Genomic DNA, 18,877 nt, shown 5'->3' with positions numbered 1-18,877 from the left:
TATCCAAATTCTTTTGATAACTTTTTGCCACCACTGCCCCTAGCTGCTGTGTGCAAAACTTGGTGAAGATCAGACCAACGGCCTAGGAGGAGATCGAAAATATACGTTTACAGTTAATTCAAAACGGCCCGTAGAATTCCAGGGTTCAGAACCAAATAGCAAATTACCTAATTATAGCGCCACCTAGTGCCACACAGACGTGTCTTTCTTTGCGACTGAGTGGCGGCGCACAATTGGGATCATCCTGCCGAGTTTGGAGGTCAGAAAAAAAGAATAAAATCAGTACAAACACAGAGTTCAAGCACCCCTTAAAACTCTTAAATGCATCTTTGCAGTTTATTTGTACATCAGTTTACAATTCACTGAACATGAGCTTGCTGTACGTCCAATTCATATGGACAATCTGTGTCTGAATCCATGGCACACATCATTAAAGGCAGCTTGAGCTCTGAAAGGAAGTCAAAGCCATCCATGTTGATTGTGACATTGTGAAATTCATGCCAAAAACAAATTATTTATGTGGTGCAGCTGGATAAAGACAAACAAAACAAATAAAAATCAAAAAGATAAACCGGGCACTTAGTGGCATTCATTAAAACATGAACAATTGCCTTGTGAAGTCACTCTCTCTTAAGACATCTCAACCTAGTGTGCAGAGTCATGCTGACGTTAACAGGAATGTCTTCCATTATTTAACTACGACTTAGCAACGCATGTAGTGTATTTACAAAAGATATTGCTCCATAATCCATTTTAATGCATGTATTTTGCTGGTCTCTTATTGATGCAAAAATATCATGCTGATAAATATACAATCAGCTGTAACATAATGAGGCATTTCAACCTAAAAACTCCACTATCATAACAACTCATCCCTTTATATATGAGCGCACTTGTTAATTTGTCTCAAACCAACATTTCTGCAACAAATTCACTGTCTTTATACTCAAGAGCATTCAAAACATTCAAAAAATGAGTGCATGTGTCCTGTGTAATTGCATACACGGAATTTTGAAACAAAGGACATTTTGACATTCTCAAAACAAATCCTCATAATATTTGAAGGGGAAAAAAACCAGATCTGAAATGTTACTCAGATGTATATGTGCTGAAATGTCAACATGGCTCACAACCATAACACTAAATCCAAGTTTCAGTTGATTTAGGAACAGAAAACAGTAGATAAACCAATAAATCTGCCTGTGTATCACTATATCAAAAACTGTCACAGATTCAAAAAAACACTCAGACTGAGAGTGTGAGTCTCCTGCCAAAATGGATGAGCACAGCACATTTCTAAACAGAGAGGCCATCCATCTACCTCTGTTCCTGAATATGATATGAGTAGTTACAGCTGACACGCTCACCAAGCAAGTTATATGACCGTATAACCCATAACGTGAGAAAGAGTGCATGGGTAGAGAATCATCCAGCCCAATGAGTAGTGCAAGCCTTTTCAAAAGGCACTGGAGTGTACTGGGAAATATAAATCATCCAAATATTCAAAAACACACACAAAAAAAGAGCCAATCCAAAGTTCAAACATGCAATTACTTAAAAATCTATTGAAATTTACTGATATTGTAGTTAAAGCCACTATCTGTGGCATGTGTAAAAGGCACCTAGTGTTAAACTGATGAAGCATCCCATAGGAAAGGAATAGAAAAGATAATGTAATAGTAATGCTTTTTAAGTCCTTGTATTTCAGGTGGCATTACAACCTTATTACATGCTTCTGTCCATCATTTCATTATTTAATCATTCTGAAGGCACTATCTGTATCTGAAATATCCCTTAATACCTTGCATTTCTGGCACATATTTTTGGCATGTGAACAAACAAACACAGTTTCATGTGCTTGAAAGAGCCAAACAATGTGTGGTATTAGTAAAACACGACTTGAGGTGTACACAAAGCCAAACTGGCTGACTCAAAAACAAGAAATATATTAATTTTAGAAGCACACTATATGAGGTTTGGTGTACATGCATGCTTCAGTGAGAGCTGCAAACTGTTCCTCCAGATCCTCCTGCTCCTGAAACAGAGGCTGGATTGTTCTTTCACACTTCCTCGTAGAAGGCCATCTGAGCCATGTAGGCCGAATTTCTCTGCAACCGACAGACACGACAGAATAAGAACATTGTTACATTCTTTTGGGGAATGTGAACCATTTCATGAAAAGAATTGGGGAAAACTGAATTTTCAGCCGTCATTACTCCAATCAGATTCATTTTATTTAAATAGGGACAATGCACAAGTTAACATTAACCTTGTTTAAAAAACAAAGAGAGATGCATTGTGCCAGGTTGTAGCACAAGTGCTATTTTCCGCCCGTAGTCCCTTGGCAGAGTATAATACAAAACATTAAAATATACAATTTTCTAACCATAAAATTAATTTACAATTAAAACTAACATATGCTCAATTTTTCCCCATTCCTAAAACCACCCCCACCCCACCCCACACCGACAAAACTAAACAATCAAGATCCCTACCTCTCCCAGTACAAAACACACACACACACACACACACACACACACACACGCACATTTCATAGATGTGTACAGTTTTGTTGTGACAATAACCATGCTTTTGTCAAACTCGAGAAGATTTGAGGATTTGTACATGTAATAAGGTGTGTGGGGAGAGTATTCCACTGAGTTATAGCCACAAAAGAAAAGGCTGATTTTCCAAATGAGGTTTTGCGATTTGGAATATTGCATTCTCCTCTAGTGGCGGACCGAGTAGCTCTTTTTTTTTCAGAGTTGAGCTCAATAAATTTTTTTAGAGGAGGAGCGACAGCATTATGAATGATTTTAAAAAGTAAACAGACATTCGAATGCATTATCAAATTTCCAAAATTTAAAATATTATACTTAGTCATTATTTTGCAGTGGTGATATTGACGAGTCTTTTTATCATGGATCTTAAGGGCTGTTTTATATAATGATTCAAGTGGTCTCAAGCTTGTCTTTCCTGCTTGAGCCCAACTTGTCATGCAATACATAAAGTGCGGGACAATCATTGCACTTAAGTAGGTATTTGATGCCTCAATGGTAAGAGAGTTTCTTATATGCCTGAAATTTATAAGATTAAATTTCAGTGCATTTCTCAATTTTTTAACATGTTTTTTAAAGGTTAGAGTTGGGTCCAGCGTTAAGCCCAAATATTTGAATTCGTCCACATTTTTAATAGTATGCCCATTCACAAAGACCTCAGGACATTCCCTAAGTTTGCATCTATTTTTAAAAAACATGGTTACCGTCTTTTCAGTGTTCAAAGTAAGACATGAGTTATGTAACCACTCAACAACCTTATGCATTACATTCGTTAATTTTAAAGCAACCTCTGTAGCATTTTTCCCATGAGTGTACAGCACAGTATCATCTGCATACATTATTAAATCAATACCATTACATACTAATGGAAGGTCACATGATCCTTCAGAATTCATTATAATATGCTGATTTGGTGGTCAAGTAACATTTCTTATTATCATCAATGTTGATAACAGCTGTGATGCTTAATATTTACTTTTCAGGATTGTTTGAGGAATAGAATGAAGTTCAAAAGTACAGCATTTACTGGAAATAGAAATGTAAAATGTTGTAACATTGTTTAAGACTTTACTGTCACTTTTGTTCAATTTAATTGTTCGTTTGTTGAAAAACTTTTGAACTGTTTAGCTAGTTTATGTTTGATGTATTACATAACTACTTTTACAATTTTTTTTAATTATTCTTATTTGTTTTGATTATTTTAATTTCTTCTATGTAAAGCACTTTGAATTGCCATTGTGTATGAAATGTGCTATATAAATAAACTTGCCTTGCCTTGCCTTGCCTACATAACAATGCCTATTTTCCAACAAATGATTTCCAATGAATACCAGTATGCGTGTGTTTCTTACATTGCTGTGAGGAATATAAGGAGGTTCTGCGTAACTCCTGAGGTTGTAGATTCCAGCCTGTTGCTGCTCTTCCAGTTTAAGGGATTCAATCTCTGATTTGAGCTCCTTCAGCTGGTCTTGAAGATGTTTGCTCTTCTCCATGTACTCTAGCCTGAGACACACACACAAGGAGACAGCAGCTTGAATCCACCTTCGTTTTTCAATAGTTTTTCAGACATAAAATGATAAAAGTGTGTACCTTTCTCTCTCAATCTCCATCGAAAGTCTCTTCATATCAGAGTCTTTGAAGTCCATTCGGATGGAGCCGCCCATGTCTAGAGCCAAATCTGGATTCTCTGGCCCAGTGGGTGGAGGAGGGCTAGAGTATGCTGCTATTAACTGAGCACATGACAACAAATGACATGTTTTAAAAGCATTCAATAAACAGTAGAATACTTTTGATACACGTCGTAGCATCATTACAGGATATGTTGTTTTGGTGATTTCCACGAGTTTCTGCTTTGCCCTCCGTTCCGCGTCTTTAGCTTCATTCAGATCCTGTTTCAGGTGGTCTGCCTCCTTCAGTCTGAACGCCACAAAAACAAGACAAGAATTAAACTTCTTTAAATAAAAGGCTCTCGGTGAAACTGGATTCTGATTGGTCAATCGTGGCACAGAGAGGTCAAATATTTTAGTATAATAACTGAGCATTTTTCAAATGTATTATTTCTTTGTGTAAAACTTTTTTAAAGAAGAAAAATTGAGAGCAACTTAAATATAAAATTTCTTTATTTACTTAAATAATTAATTGAAAACTTGAAACAATGTTAAATAAGAGAGAATAACTGAAACCATTGTTTTCATTTATTTTGTTAATATGGTTGCACTTATGTGTACTTACCTAAGAAAGTACTGAGTAATATAAGGTAACTACATGGGTTAAGGTTAGCTTTAGGGGTAGGTTCAGGGTTAGTACCTAGTTATTACCCAATTATTGTAATTACTATAATAAATACATAGTATGTACATGGGGAAAAGGACTGTAAAATAAAGTGCTACCGTTAATATTTATACTTATTCAACTTTTGAATTAAAAAGTGTGTTCATTAACATAGTTTTTGCTGTGAAATAACTAAGTATCCAGAATGATGAAATTTCACTGGTACTGGTATCAACGACTGACAACTGTAGTGGCCCACCTCCTCTCTGATTGCTCAACAAGCTTAACCGCCAGTTGTTCTGCTTCTCTCATCTTCTGCTCCATCAGTCTCTTCTCTTCTTTGGTTTTAAGGGCTGTGACCTCCAGCCTCTGCCTGTCCTGTTCTGCCTCAGCAGCTTTGTGGGCCAGTAGTTTGGCCTCCTCCTCTGCAATCTGGGCTTTCTCCGCCAGAAGGTCGGCCGTCTCCTCGGAGCGCAGCTGCAGAGAGGGAGACCAATAAGAGAGGCTTACGGATACTCAAGCTCAGGGAGTCTCAGTCAGAGCATGAATGGAATTTTAATGGGAGTCCAGGACAATGGTTTACACCTTAACAGCTCTGCAATTCATCACAAATTTACATTTGGACCACAAACTTTTATACTCCTGGGGCTCTGAGGACATATACTACAAGCTGGCAGGGAAAAGAGAGTAAACTATTTGACATCACTCAATTTCTAGCTTAGCAAAACCCTCACTAGAGCTTCATTGGCCATTCGAGCCTCGTCCTGTAGCTGGAACAGACGACGCTCCATCTCTTCTTTCGCCCGCTCCGCCTCCTCCCTCATCTGCTTCTCCCGCGCAAGAATCTGACGCTCAACCTAAATATACACACACATAATAAGCCAATGGCAGGGATCTGGCACAAGTTAATACAAGACGAGGCAAACATTTTAATATAGATTAAAAATTATACAAATAAATTTTTTTTTAAACTGTTTCATTTATGTACACTACCATTCAAAAGTTTGGTGTCGGCAAGATTTTTTTTTTTTAATTAAAATTTAAATGTAATTTATTCATGTGAAAGCTTAATTTTCAGCATCATTACTCCAGTCTTCAGTGTCACATGACCCTTCAGAAATCATTATAATATGCTGGTTTGGAACTCAAGAAACATCTCTTATTATAATTAGTTGAAAAACGTTGTGCTGCTTAATATTTTTGCAGAAAACATTTAAAAAAATCAGGATTCTTTGATGAACAAAGTTTTGATCAATTAGATGCACCCTTACTGAACAAATGTATTTGCTTTAAAAAAACAAAAATCTTACTGACCCCACACTTTTGAACGGTAATGTACTTTATCCTGCCCATACTGAAGCTAAACATGTATTGCATAAGTTAGTTTATTAAGCCTCTGTTGTTTTAATGTTATAGCTGTAATGTTCATTATATTTACTGAATCTTCGATAAGCATAATATAAATTAAATGAATAAAGATTCATAAGCAATGCAATACCACACAGTTCTATTGTTAATAAAAAAGGTTAATGATAATAAACATTAAACTAATGAATGGAATTAAGATGACAGACCTTTTTCCTGGCCTTCTCCTCTTTAGCCTGAGCCTTCATCTGTTGCACCTCTATGGAATCCACCTTCCTCCTCCTCATGAACAGGTCGTGGTTCCCAATACACAACTGTAATATCTAATATATACAAATGACATGAGCAACTATTTTGATAGGCTATTACAGAAACACTCATAAAAGCAACTCACCAGTTTGTTAACTCTAAGCTGAGACGAGTAGAATTTAAAAACTTCCTTTTTCTTGTCCAATGGTTTGATAGTAAACTGAAAAGAGACATATTATGTTTGAACAATCATTTTGTCCCAATTTTGGATTTTAATTTATGTTTTTGGCTCTCCCAACCTCCTTCTCGCTGTACGAAATGTTTCGGATTCCACTCCATGGGAAGGATTTGTTGGGGCTGAGCTTGCTGTTGGGACAGTAGATGTGAAGACCCTGAGCATCAACTCCAAGAAGCAGCTCTGTGTCCCTCTTATTTTGCTGTGTAACACCAAAGTAGCAGAGATTTAAAGGAATAGTTCACCCAAAAATGAAAATGATCCCATATTTTACTCACCCTCAAGCCATCCTAAGTGTATATGACTTTTCTTCTTTCAGCAGAACACAATCGGAGTTATATTAAATACTATCCTGGCTCTTCCCAGCTTTGTCATGGCATTGAATAGTGAATGAGTTTTTGAAGTTCCAAAAAGCGCATCCATGGGGTGGACAAACTTTTGTTTCATGATATGATCAATTTTATTTCACGAAAACGATATACATCACGATATAGCTATTTTTGTTATTATATTTTATTTAGAACAACAGGACAAATACAATATAGCGAAAATGTGAATTAAACTATTTAAATTTTTCAGGAACAATAGGTTTATTTAACATGTAGTTAGAAATAGTACAGAAATTGAATAATCATAATGTAAACAATAAAATACTGGACAGTCTTCACTCTATGAATTAAATATACATTATTTTCTTCAGGAGCAGTAAGTTATTTTCCCTTTTGTTTGATTAACATTAATGGCACAGAGATCAGCAGGTTTATTAGGCTACTGTCACATCCACACCTGTTTACTTTTACATAAGACATAATCGACTGTTTACATGAATACTCCACAAGATGGGCATTTTAATAAATTTGTGTGTCTCCGTGTATCCATATTTGTAAATAAAGAAGCTGCTTTCTGTGCGCGCTTCAGCAGTGTGTCCGTCAGTGTGAGCACCATATTGAGTTCTTTTTCACAGCTTATTGCGCTTAACTCTTTTAACCTTAGCACCTCCCAAATTTGTGGGAGGCATTCTGAGAGAGGCAGCTTTGCACACCAACAATGTACGAGAGAAGATAGTATTTAATATAACTCTGATTGTGTTCGGCTGAAAAAAGAAAGTCATATACACCTAGGATTGGCTTGAGGGTGAGTAAACATGGGATAATTTTCTTTTTTGAGCGAACTATTCCTTTAACTGTACATCATCTAAAATTTAGTGGTAACTAACTACACACAATATCTACGGAAATATACCAAGAGGAAATTGTTCCTTCCAAGTAGGGGTGTAACGGTACATGTATTCGTATTGAACCGTTTCGGTTCGAGGCTTCCGGTTCGGTACGCATACAAACCGAACGATTCCTTGGACCATTTTTCCTGCCGACAAAATTCACGCTGGCGCGATCACCACAGCGTTGCGCAACATCAAATGGCAAGCGGAACGAAACTGCGCTACTCATTATGTGCTTCACGGATCGTTTATCAGTTCGGAGCAGCAACATCTGTGCAGCGCGAGGCGATCTTGTTCAAGCGACACTGTTACAACACAGCGCTAAGATCCAGTAAAGAAAACATTTGAATTCACCACTGAAGTAATAACATCGCTGCGAGATCTAGTGAGAAGCATTCACATTTCTCCGTTATTAACCGTAGATCTCTATTAGATCAAACAGCGCTGACGTGGACACCAGGAGAAATATTGTGCCGTGAATGAACTAGTAATACTTTACGTCCACAGACCAGCAACACTCACCATGGATTAATATAGTAACACTAACTGTAACCAGTTTGGCTGGAATAGTGAAATGCTTTCAAGTACTTCACACATCTTTTTCCAGTGAAATTACTGAACTTAAATATACAAGCTTGATAAAAATGATCATTCTAGAAGAAAATTTCAAATGGCTTTTGCATCTGAACTCTTCATATATTTAAATGTTATTTTTAATGTGATGACCAAAACATTATTTGTTCATCCTTCAAAGATGACACCCATTTATAAACCTGAAAGTTTCAAGATGTAGGAAAACTCACACTTATTTAAAAAATATTTTTTCTTTTAACAAATAGGAAATTTCTCTGGCATTTCTTACTTTTTGCTGTATCGAAAATGTACCGAACCGTGACTTTAAAACCGAGGTACGTACCGAACCGTGATTTTTGTGTACCGTTACACCCCTACTTCCAAGTGATCTCAAAGTCTCAGTTTTGAGAAGCATTCATTTTCAAAATCCCAAATGTAGTGTGCACCACTGAACATTCAGTTAGTGAGAGGTTAGCTTTCTTCCAAGCAGTGTACAAATGGAGAAATCTTTTAATAAAGGGAAAAAAGAGACTTACTGTAATAGAAAAGTAGCTAACTCCATACATCTCTAGATCCTGCGCTATTTTTAGATATTCCATCTCAGCCTCGTCCCTACAAAAACAAAATAAATGTAGCGTGTCTTTCATGTTGAAGAGAGTTTACATGGACGCAACAGGATATGCACAGTCTTACCTTGTGATGCTTCTGTGTTCAGCATACCAAGCGGTTATCTTCTCTTCCCACATGTCAGGTGTCATCTGATACTGCATCAGCACCTGGAAAATAAAACACATAAATCAAATACACAAGTCATTTTAATGAATGCAAACGTTGGTTAATTCTCAAGTAGTACAGCCTTTACTCACTCTTTTAGGCAAGAGTTCATCTTGAGCTAAGAAACCTGGCTTGTGAAAGTTTGGATCGTAGTCCCCATACTACAGAAAAAAAGAAAAACAGGACATATTTAATAAACACTATATAATTATATGCATTTTTGCATTAAACACTGATATGGAGACCTACCTTGGCTTGCACAGCATATGACGCCAAAAGAACAGAGGCTTCTGGAGAGCAAAAAATCTCCTCATCTAGTATCTGCTTTTTGACCTTTGTAAAGAAACAAAAAGATACTTCATTTTAACTCTGCTCAAAGAAAACAAGATTAATTATTGCAAAACACCAAAAGAGGATTCTGTAGCAGAAAAGGAGAGAAATCATGCTCAATTCACAAGAACAACTCCCACATACTTGTAAGAAGAAGAGGTGCTGAGTAATTTCCTGAACAAGCTCATCCTCAACTTTCTCAGGGAAGAATTTGGCAAGAAAATGAAATGTTATCGGAGAGTCCTTTGGAACTTCTTGATCCAGAACCTAGATGGATTTAAAAAAACAACAAACTCATCAGGGTATTCCTATATTACTCTGAGAACTACATTATTCTCAGAACTTGTTCACACTGCTCTGCCACCACATCTCACCCGTTTATCAGGCTTCAGCCAGGCATAAGTGTCTTTCACTGTGTATCGAAGGCCAAAAAACCACGTTTCCCTCAGACCGATGGTCCGGCACACCAGGTCAAACAAATCTTTCCCTTTCCATTTGACCTATAAGATGGAGATAAACATAAAACCGGTATGGTAACAAAATGGTAATACAGGCCACAGAATTAAAAACACATAGGTATGCATGTTCATATGTTCACCTCACAACTGAACTCCATTTCAGCATCCATAGTGCTGACTTTGACTTTAAAAGTCTTTGGTTGCTTCTTTTTTAGACCCAAAATCGACATTGTGACTTCTTAAGCACCTGCAAACATAAAGATCTAGGCTACTGTAAATTAGTCAAGTAAAATATATCCCCTGCGACCCAGTCATAGACATGGCCTTACAGCATGTTGATCAGGCATTTTGGGGAGACACAACAAGTAAATAGAGAAATAAATTATATCAACATGTTCCTATGAAATATGAAAATGTTGCCAAGTTATAGCCTAACCCCCATTAATACACTTCGTTTTTCATTACATGCAGCCCCAAGAACACATTAATATGCAAAATTAGATACAATGCATAGATACATTGAATAGAATGGGACTACCCATTTATGGCCATGTTTACACACATATATTGCATACAGTAAAGCACAACAGTATATCAAATCATTCGGTTATTTTTTGTAAGATAGTTGAGAATCATCTTTGTGAAAAATTTTGGTTAGAAAAAAGCATGAAATAAAAAAATTGGACATAGCATAAAACATTAATAAAATATATATATTTCCCCCATTTGTTTCGTATGCTCCAAACAATGTAAAAAAAGAAACATAAATAAAAATATCACAAAACCTTTTTTATGGTTCTCAGGAGAATATTTTACATTTTGCAAATTTTAAAGTTAACATTTATTCATAAAGCACATTTAAAAACAACAGATGTACAGCTGAGGAAATATAAAGGAGATAATATCTAAAACTTAATAAATACATGGAAAACACTTAATATATATGTTAAAACTATATATATATATATATATATATATACACACACACACACACATATATACATACATACTTATTATTAATTAACTTATTGCATGCACTATCATGACTGCAGTGCTACTTTCACATGGCAGATGTATGAGACCGCAGGTAAGTCGCTAACACGCTAAGAAGTTGTTTGTTTACATACAATACAACGTAGCTTAACTACTTCTATTCATTTTCACGCTACATATTATTAGTCTTCACCCTTTTTGAGTCAGATTTTACACAGTCTGCCATGTTATAGCGAGCTAGCATGAAGAATACGACTTCACAGAGCTTGAGTTTCTTTCTTAAATCCTGACATAAAAAGTACGTTAACGTTACTCTTCTCCGTGTGCAGCCGCGCAATGGTACTTTAAACGGTACAGGAATTTAACACACAGGAATTACAGAAAAAGCGAACATTTTTAAAGATTTAGGAATGAAACCAGCTAAATAACAATCAGTTACCTTGAATAGGTTGTGTTGAAACAGGCCCAATCCACGTCTTGGAGTTTCCAGTCTCTCCGCTAAACCACAACAATGCAAAACGTATTTGGTTCGTTCCCCTAACATACATGGAAATCGCTATAAACGAGTCGGAAAGTGTATAAAACTCTTAAAAATCGTCCATTTCCTTATTGAACCAAAAGTTGGGCGGTTGTGGAATATAAATCTGATGTTTTCTTGAGTAGAATGTGTTGGACAGGGAGTTAGCACTTAGCAGCACTTTGTTGTTTATTCTCTTTGCCGCCCTCTACCGGTACCTAGAATAACAGTTTAAGGAGTTTGTATTATACAGTGATTTGATTTCTGTCCACTCTCTCAATAAATAAACTGCATTTGAATGAGGAACTGAGGTTTTTTATTTTTTTAGTTCATTAAGTTGGTTTATTAAGAAATATCATTCTTTTGTATGTATTATGATCAAATATTGTGTCAGAATCTCAGTTTGCGTATGTAAATTGGCAGGCCAATATGTAGATTACATATTATAATTACATTACAATTATGCATTTTAGAAGAAGATTTTATCCAAATGTAAAGAGAAATTCAACCTTTATATAAATGTCACATGATGAAATGTTTATAGTAGCCTATCTCTTGCCTTGTAAAAATGTCAAAAATATTCTCTACTTATAAATTGCCCTAAAGAGTACCTGAATCTGTATCATTTTCCTTAAAGGAATGGCGAACACCAGTCGGACCTTTTCTGATGTGAGGAATGTGATCCTGTCGGCTCATAAAAACACAGGAGCTCAGGATAAGGTTGGCTTCTATGATACCTGGGCTGAGAACTATGAGCAGGTAAACTTAAGGCAGCAGTAGACTAATTTTTTTTAGTACTTTTTAAAAAACAATTTCATCTGTAATAATGTTGCTTTCTCAGGATGTAGCGCTACTGGATTACCGTGCCCCTTTGTTAGCGGCTGAGTGTGTGAGCTCATTTTTCACAGGTGACAGAGAGAAGGCCACTGTCCTGGATGTGGCCTGTGGAACAGGCCTGGTCTCTGCACATGTAAGCATTGCTTTATTCGAATACTGGTGGGCACAACACAAGAGAATGTGATAAGCTTGCTAATGCAAAGAGTGATGTCATTTATATTCTTAATCCCATTTGTTTGAGAAAAGTTAAAGAAAATGGGGTTCCATCACTTTGTTGGAGTAGATGGATGTTTGACGATGCTGGAGTTGGCAAAGAAAACTGGACTTTATCAGGAACTTAAGCAGTGCCTGCTTGGTCATGATGAAATTTCAGTTGAAGCTGGTAATGAACCATACCACGCCATGAACTTTAATGTTTTGGGCTTTTACTGTCTAAATATTACTGATTAATTTGTATTTCCTCATTGGTAATGTCTGTTTTAATGTAATTTTTCAGTTTCAGACTTTTGTAAAAAAAATAAAAATAAAAACCTTACACATGTATATTCATGTAATGTTGTATACTGTAATGTTATTAAAACCAGAACTTTAATTGTTAACATTAATCTGCTCAATATACTGCTGGTTTAATCTATAGGACAATCTGCACATAAAGAATCCACATTTTGATTTCCCAAGTTTTAGCTGTTATAACTAATCATCTGAATCATAAAACATGTTTGAGTCTTTTGTTGATAATGATATTGATATTTAAATTGATTAGCACTGTTGCATTTTTGACTTGATTCTCTCCTTTGTCTCAGAAACATATGATATTATTATAATTGTTGGAGCTCTAAGCGTTGGGCAGGTGCCTTTTACAGTCATCAGAGAGCTCTGGGATGTTACAAAACCAGGTAACTTGTGCATTTCACATTTAATAACACGAAATACATGCATGTTTAGTGTTATTGTTGTTATTAAAGGGATCGTTCACCCAAAAATGAATATTTACTGTTAATTTACTCACTCTCAGGCCATCCAAGATGAAGGTGACTTTTTTTCTTCAGTAGAACAGTAAAGAAGATTTTTAGCTGAAACCGTGGTTCTTTGTGATTCGTATAATGGAAGTCAATGGGTGCCGTCACTTTAAAATTCAAAGAAACATATGCAGACAAAACTAAATGAATACCTGTGGCTCCTGAAGATACATTGAGTTCTTAAGAAACAAAACAACAGGTCTATGCAAGAAACTGAACATTGTCTACAACATTTTTACATGTAATCTACAGCCTCGGCAAACGGTCCTGAGCGTGTTTATGGCCGTCTGGATCGCGAGCTTCATGTCGCATAATGACATATGCGTGGGAGCAAACGCACACGTGAGCTGACGCTGTGTTTGTTTACAAGCACATAAGACAAGTATGTTGTATTGTTCATCAAAATGGTACATACAGTATACTTGTGCTTTTCCTGGATGCCGAAACCTATATGAAAAATTAAAGGTAGGGTAGGCAATTTTCGGTTAGGCCAGCAATAGTGAGCTACCTTTGAAATCTTAAGATCCCACCCTCCCTTCAGAGCGTCTCCAAAACCACACCTCCTCCAAAACGCATGAACTTGTACAGCAGGGAGCAAACAAAAACGTCACGAGAGACGGCGTTAAATTACCTCAAAGCATTCTAATAATAATGGCAGGTAGGACATCGGAACGAGGGCAATGATTGGACAAACATTTTATGGTCCTACACCTTCCACAGACGATATATATATATATATATATATATATATATATAGCCTATAAATAAATACATTTAGACCACTTAACTTAATGATTGGTATCAGGATGTGAAGAGACTTTCAACCAGCTTAACAATAATGTTTCTGTTCACCTACCGTGCCTTTAAGATTGCATTAGCTTGTGCAATCTCAATCAGGAAGATTGAATTGTCACAGATTCCCAACCTTTGAGCTACTGCGCATCCGTCATTATGCGACAGGAAGCTCGCACTCCAGGACCGTTTGCGCTCAGGACCATTTGCCGAGGCTGTGGTTTACATGTAAAAATGTTGTTGTTCAGTTTCTTGCATACACTGATCGTTTCACTTCTTAAGATCTCAATGTATTGTCAGGAGTCGTGGGTATTAATTTAGTTTTTTTTACTCTGACGGCACCCATTGACTTTCAATAATATGAATCACAGAGGACCACCACTAGCCTGACTTCGTCATACTCATATTCTAGTCAGAATGTGAGTCTGATACTGCTTCATAGGGCTTTGATTATGAGGCGTTTCTTAACCGAACCAGGAAAAACAACAACTCTGCACTCAATTGGATAGACCTACAACCAATGAGAGCAACGCAGTAAGTCAACTACTTTGCATAGCACAGTTGTCAACTACAGAACTCAAATGCACGCACGCTGGAAGAAGTAAAATAACGAGTGTTGCTTCTTTTACTTGGCCCTCTATGAGTGCGACCAAAGGAGAAACCACAACGACCACAGGGTTTTCATTGCGTCCCATCTTCTTAGTTACCATCGGAGCCAGCTGACAAATTAAACTTTTGCCGAATCCCATAGGAAGGACTGCAAACACATCTTTCCGATCGACAAATGCCTTGATTGCAGTTCTATGTTCGTCTTTTAAAATGAATGACCTGTCGATTTGTTTTACAACACGCAATAGCGGAATCTATACATCTCAGTTCTCCAGCGGCAGTCATCTGTGAGGGAAACCAGTTCAACCCAAGCGCTCTTTGATAACGTGAGGATTACGTCCCTGTATCATCTGTCCATCATCGTATAAAGCCCGCCCTGGCAATTTGATTGGCCCGACGATTTCTGAACCGATCATAATTACCCCTCAATGGAGCGAGTCCAGACCGAACTTCCCAATCAAAAAATGTTGTGGGCGGGGTTCGGGCTGGCATCCAGGCTAGACCACCACAGTTTCAGCTAAAAATCTTCTTTACTGTTCTACTGAAGAAAAAAGTCACCTATATCTTGCATGGTCTGAGGGCGAGTAATTTAACAGCAAATTTTCATTTTTGGTGAACTATCCCTTTAAGGAACTTTAATTAAGTGTTTTAAGTTGGTCTAATTCAATATAATGGTTTAATTGATGTGATGTCATTGTTGTAGATTTTGTATGCATATAGAATGTATAAATTTCAGAGATTCTTCCTAAACTCCATCATTCTGTGTAACAGGCGGCTATGTGTGCATGACTACTAGAGGGAACGCTGATAACCGGCAGTACAAGGCTGAGCTGGAGAAAATGATCAAAGCACTTGAGGAAGAGCAGAAATGGAGCCGTGTGACTGTTGTTGAGGTGGAGGAATGGGAGAGAGCTGTTTCAGAACAGGACAGCGGGTACATTCCTGGTTCCATTTATCTGTATCAGAAAAGTTTTTAGGATCACACAAGGGCAACCCAGTGCTAGACCAAATCTCACAGTAATCCACAGTCACACACAGCTATTGTACAGAATTCTTATTCCACCAGCAGGTGGCAGCATTTTTTTATAAATCATAGTATCACTTGTTTGAAAAGTGCTTTTGTTCCCCAGAGAAGCACCTGGAACGAAGAGAAATGGCGAAACATGATCCATCTATGTGTTTTGGCACTAAATTATTTCACCTGGAACTTGTACACAGTGCAGTCACTTTAAGGTTTTTGTTCAAGTAAAGTCCATGAACCTAAAGGATTTCGTCAGAAAATGTCTGAGGTGTATCGTTACAAATCTACCATTCCCCAGTTACATCTAACCTTTCAGTTTGCCACTCCTCGATACTCTGACCGCTAGACTTTTGAAGCTGCCATTTCCGTTGGTGCCGTGTGACATAAATAAAACCCACAAACAATGTTCGGTTTAGATTTTTGAGTGCGTAATACTAATATTTTCCAGACACATTCCAGTTTAAAATGTTGTTGTTGAAATCCAATGTCATGATTTTTGGGTGTTATGATGTTGAAATTGCATTATTCTATATGTGCATATATCAATACCTAACAGAGACCATTCAAATACATTTGATTTTATGTCATTAAGACAATAGTTCAAGCACAGACAGAAATAAATGTACATGTGTAAGCAAATAAACAGATTACAAAATTCCACTGTTTATTTGTTAACTTGCATTCTAGAAAAGTGTAGAAGTGTCTTAAATCACAGTGTTTTGACTAAACAAATATTTTAAGGGCATACTTGAAGGCATTCAGGAAGTGTTGACTTTATACTTTATAACTTGTAACAGCTAATTCAACTTAGGTTTTAAGCTAAACAGAAGAATACTGAGATTTGTGGTTGTTGTTTTTAGATGGTAAGCGTCACTATAGCACACTCCGCCGTCTTTTTAAACACTCTGTGTCCTGACAACATGCAAAGCGTTTTCAAAACAGACACTTTCTGTTGAACCGGTTTGGCCGTTTCATTCAGGGCTTGAGCTGACACAAGAATAGCTAACAATGAAGAGAGTGTTCCCTCTCTTGTAACATATGAACCAAACCATTGTCCGTCGTAAGACCACCTGTGTGGCCAAGGTCATAGCAGGGCTTTTATATGACTTTGTTTCAACCAAAAATATGTTCATTTTAGATTCTTAGTTAGTAGGTTAAAACACGCTGAATGAAACTGAAGAATTTCCATATGTTCGTTGAAGCTGCGTCAGTGTTTTTTTTTTTTTCATTACAAATGAGAACAATCTACTAACTACTGACAGCCATTTTATTCATGACATTATGTATGTAAATAACATGAGGGGAAAACATTTTACCACATACAATCATGATTATACATTATTTAGTGCAAATATACACATTAAAGACAAAATGTATCAAAGCTATTAAAATGAACTATAAAACAATAATAATCTTGACTGCTGAGGTCTGTGTGTAACCACAGTGCAAATCTTCATCTCAATCAGCAGCACTTCCTAAAGTGCCTCAAATTCTTTAAAGAAATCTAAATAAGCAACTGTGATCATTATCAATTTTACATAACAATATTCAGCCACTAAATTCATAATTTTAATTCTTCATTTGACCAGTAATCCCTAATTCACAGTGCTACGGCAGGTATATGACTGTCCAAGTGCATGCAAGTGCATCAGTCAACACAGATCTTGCACTTTCAGTGTCTCCTTAATCAAATGTATGACTTTGGAGCATTTTCAGATGTCTAACTAAGTTCAGAGGGGCCCAGCAGCATTTGATCCATACCATCACCAATCAGCTGGGACTGTCCAGGTGCCCCTGCCCTGCTCAGACTCTGGCATTGATTCGGCTCTGGCAAGCTGGGACTTTGTAGTTGATGGCCTGCTCTGGTGGGAGTCTGCGGAGAGTGGTCTGTCCAGATTCAGTGGAGCTTTCTGACTCCATTGGGACCTCACAGATGGAGTGGCACTCTGCCGCGACCTCACGGAGATGGGCCGCATCCTGTGCGAGCCTGCCCTGCTGGACCCTGCCTGCGAAGAGCGCACGATCAAGTACTTCACTGAAGGACCTCTGTCATCCTCTGTTTTGTCTTTGCAGATAGTGGTGCACAACATTCCTCCACTCAACATGAGGACAACAGATGCACCCCAACCAACATAAATGGCGGCGCCAATCTCCCTGCGCTGGGAATTGTTCAACAGCGGGTCGTAAAACGCTTTAACCACAATGCCAGCCGACCAGGAGACAGGGATGATGCAGAGAATTCCGGCGACGATCAACGTCACGCCGGCCGCTGTGGCAACTCTGGCTTTGGATCTTTTGGAACTGTTCATGAAGATGGTGCACTTTCCTCCGATGAAGGCCAAAACAAGGCCCACTGCTCCTAAAAGGACAGACATCACCGTGATTGCCCGAGCGGCCTGCAGATCTGAGCCAAGTGCGAGGGTGGACTCGTACGGTTTGCACTGCATTTGGCCCGTGCTTTGTATAACGCAGCTCATCCAAATCCCCTCCCACATGATCTCTGAAGTGACAATGGTGGTTCCAATGAAGGCTGTCACACGCCACATTGGCATGATGCAGGACAGGAGGGCTCCCGTCCATCCCAGTAAGGCCAAGGCACTCGCCAACATGTGCATGCCAAGGGAAGCCATCTCGCTGGGGTTAAATGATACACGTCCACGGGTATACTGAGGCTTCTTCGTTCCTCTCACCGGTTAAAGCCTTTTTGAAGGCCTTGTTTCCTTCTTCACTCATTCCTGTCTGCAGCTCAGCTTTCACTCTGGTGACAGTGATGAGGAGTTTGTATGCTAAAAAGAAAGAGAATGACTGAGGAGGTGTGTGCAGTCCAATAGACCATGCCTCCATTAGTCCGCTTGCTACCAGACTAACCAGATTCCTTGGACAATGGGCGGGTCATGTAAAAAGAGGTAGATGGGCAACTGTTTAGATGGAAATTTGCATTGGACTCCTGAAAAGGGCTCAGGTGTTCGTGCGTCACTTGTGTACAGGGATCCAGATGCAGTTTCGATCTCACGCTTTTTGTGGTTTTTCTGACCACCGAGGCCGCCCCTATATCCC

At 37.9% G+C, this 18,877-nt stretch overlaps 3 protein-coding genes across 3 annotated transcripts; 1 reads left to right on the top strand and 2 right to left on the bottom strand.

Moving 5' to 3' along the window:
* Positions 1-308: 308 nt before the first annotated feature.
* On the bottom strand, positions 309-11,719 carry nf2b (NF2, moesin-ezrin-radixin like (MERLIN) tumor suppressor b). The gene is made up of 17 exons (XM_056237070.1): positions 11,465-11,719; positions 10,173-10,279; positions 9,949-10,074; positions 9,719-9,841; positions 9,494-9,577; positions 9,337-9,405; positions 9,164-9,246; positions 9,007-9,082; positions 6,743-6,880; positions 6,589-6,663; positions 6,404-6,517; positions 5,564-5,686; positions 5,089-5,306; positions 4,373-4,475; positions 4,149-4,288; positions 3,911-4,061; positions 309-2,108 (listed from the first exon to the last, which is right to left on the bottom strand). Exons 2-17 carry the CDS (start codon positions 10,260-10,262, stop codon positions 2,061-2,063), a joined length of 1,761 nt encoding a protein of 586 aa, XP_056093045.1. The 5' UTR covers positions 10,263-10,279; positions 11,465-11,719; the 3' UTR covers positions 309-2,060.
* mettl27 (methyltransferase like 27) lies at positions 11,057-15,820 on the top strand. The gene is made up of 6 exons (XM_056237071.1): positions 11,057-11,119; positions 12,180-12,301; positions 12,384-12,512; positions 12,626-12,761; positions 13,183-13,275; positions 15,571-15,820. The coding sequence occupies exons 1-6, from the start codon at positions 11,065-11,067 to the stop codon at positions 15,774-15,776; spliced, it is 741 nt and encodes a 246-aa protein (XP_056093046.1). The 5' UTR covers positions 11,057-11,064; the 3' UTR covers positions 15,777-15,820.
* Positions 15,821-17,367: 1,547 nt separating this feature from the next.
* cldn30 (claudin 30) lies at positions 17,368-18,791 on the bottom strand. Its single transcript, XM_056237108.1, has one exon. The coding sequence runs from the start codon at positions 18,448-18,450 to the stop codon at positions 17,584-17,586; it is 867 nt and encodes a 288-aa protein (XP_056093083.1). The 5' UTR covers positions 18,451-18,791; the 3' UTR covers positions 17,368-17,583.
* Positions 18,792-18,877: the final 86 nt, after the last annotated feature.

The sequence above is a fragment of the Rhinichthys klamathensis genome, unplaced genomic scaffold (assembly GCF_029890125.1).
Source record: "Rhinichthys klamathensis goyatoka isolate OS25496 unplaced genomic scaffold, OSU_Roscu_1.1 h1tg000477l_1, whole genome shotgun sequence".
Classification (NCBI taxonomy): domain Eukaryota; kingdom Metazoa; phylum Chordata; class Actinopteri; order Cypriniformes; family Leuciscidae; genus Rhinichthys; species Rhinichthys klamathensis.
The sequence above is the reverse complement of the archived record's forward strand: the minus strand, read 5'-3'. Positions and strand labels throughout refer to the sequence as shown.

Excerpts from the sequence above, each read along its gene's own strand:
- cldn30 (XM_056237108.1), bottom strand. The coding sequence starts at position 18,450 with ATGGCTTCCCTTGGCATGCACATGTTGGCGAGTGCCTTGGCCTTACTG.
- mettl27 (XM_056237071.1), top strand. The coding sequence starts at position 11,065 with ATGCACTATCATGACTGCAGTGCTACTTTCACATGGCAGATGTATGAG. Across the intron at positions 12,302-12,383 it reads GGGCTGAGAACTATGAGCAG|GATGTAGCGCTACTGGATTA; the intron begins GTAAACTTAAGG and ends TTGCTTTCTCAG. Across the intron at positions 12,762-13,182 it reads TGAAATTTCAGTTGAAGCTG|AAACATATGATATTATTATA; the intron begins GTAATGAACCAT and ends CCTTTGTCTCAG.
- nf2b (XM_056237070.1), bottom strand. The coding sequence starts at position 10,262 with ATGTCGATTTTGGGTCTAAAAAAGAAGCAACCAAAGACTTTTAAAGTC. Across the intron at positions 4,062-4,148 it reads ATGGAGATTGAGAGAGAAAG|GCTAGAGTACATGGAGAAGA; the intron begins GTACACACTTTT and ends TGTGTGTCTCAG. Across the intron at positions 2,109-3,910 it reads CTTATATTCCTCACAGCAAT|AGAAATTCGGCCTACATGGC; the intron begins GTAAGAAACACA and ends TGTCGGTTGCAG.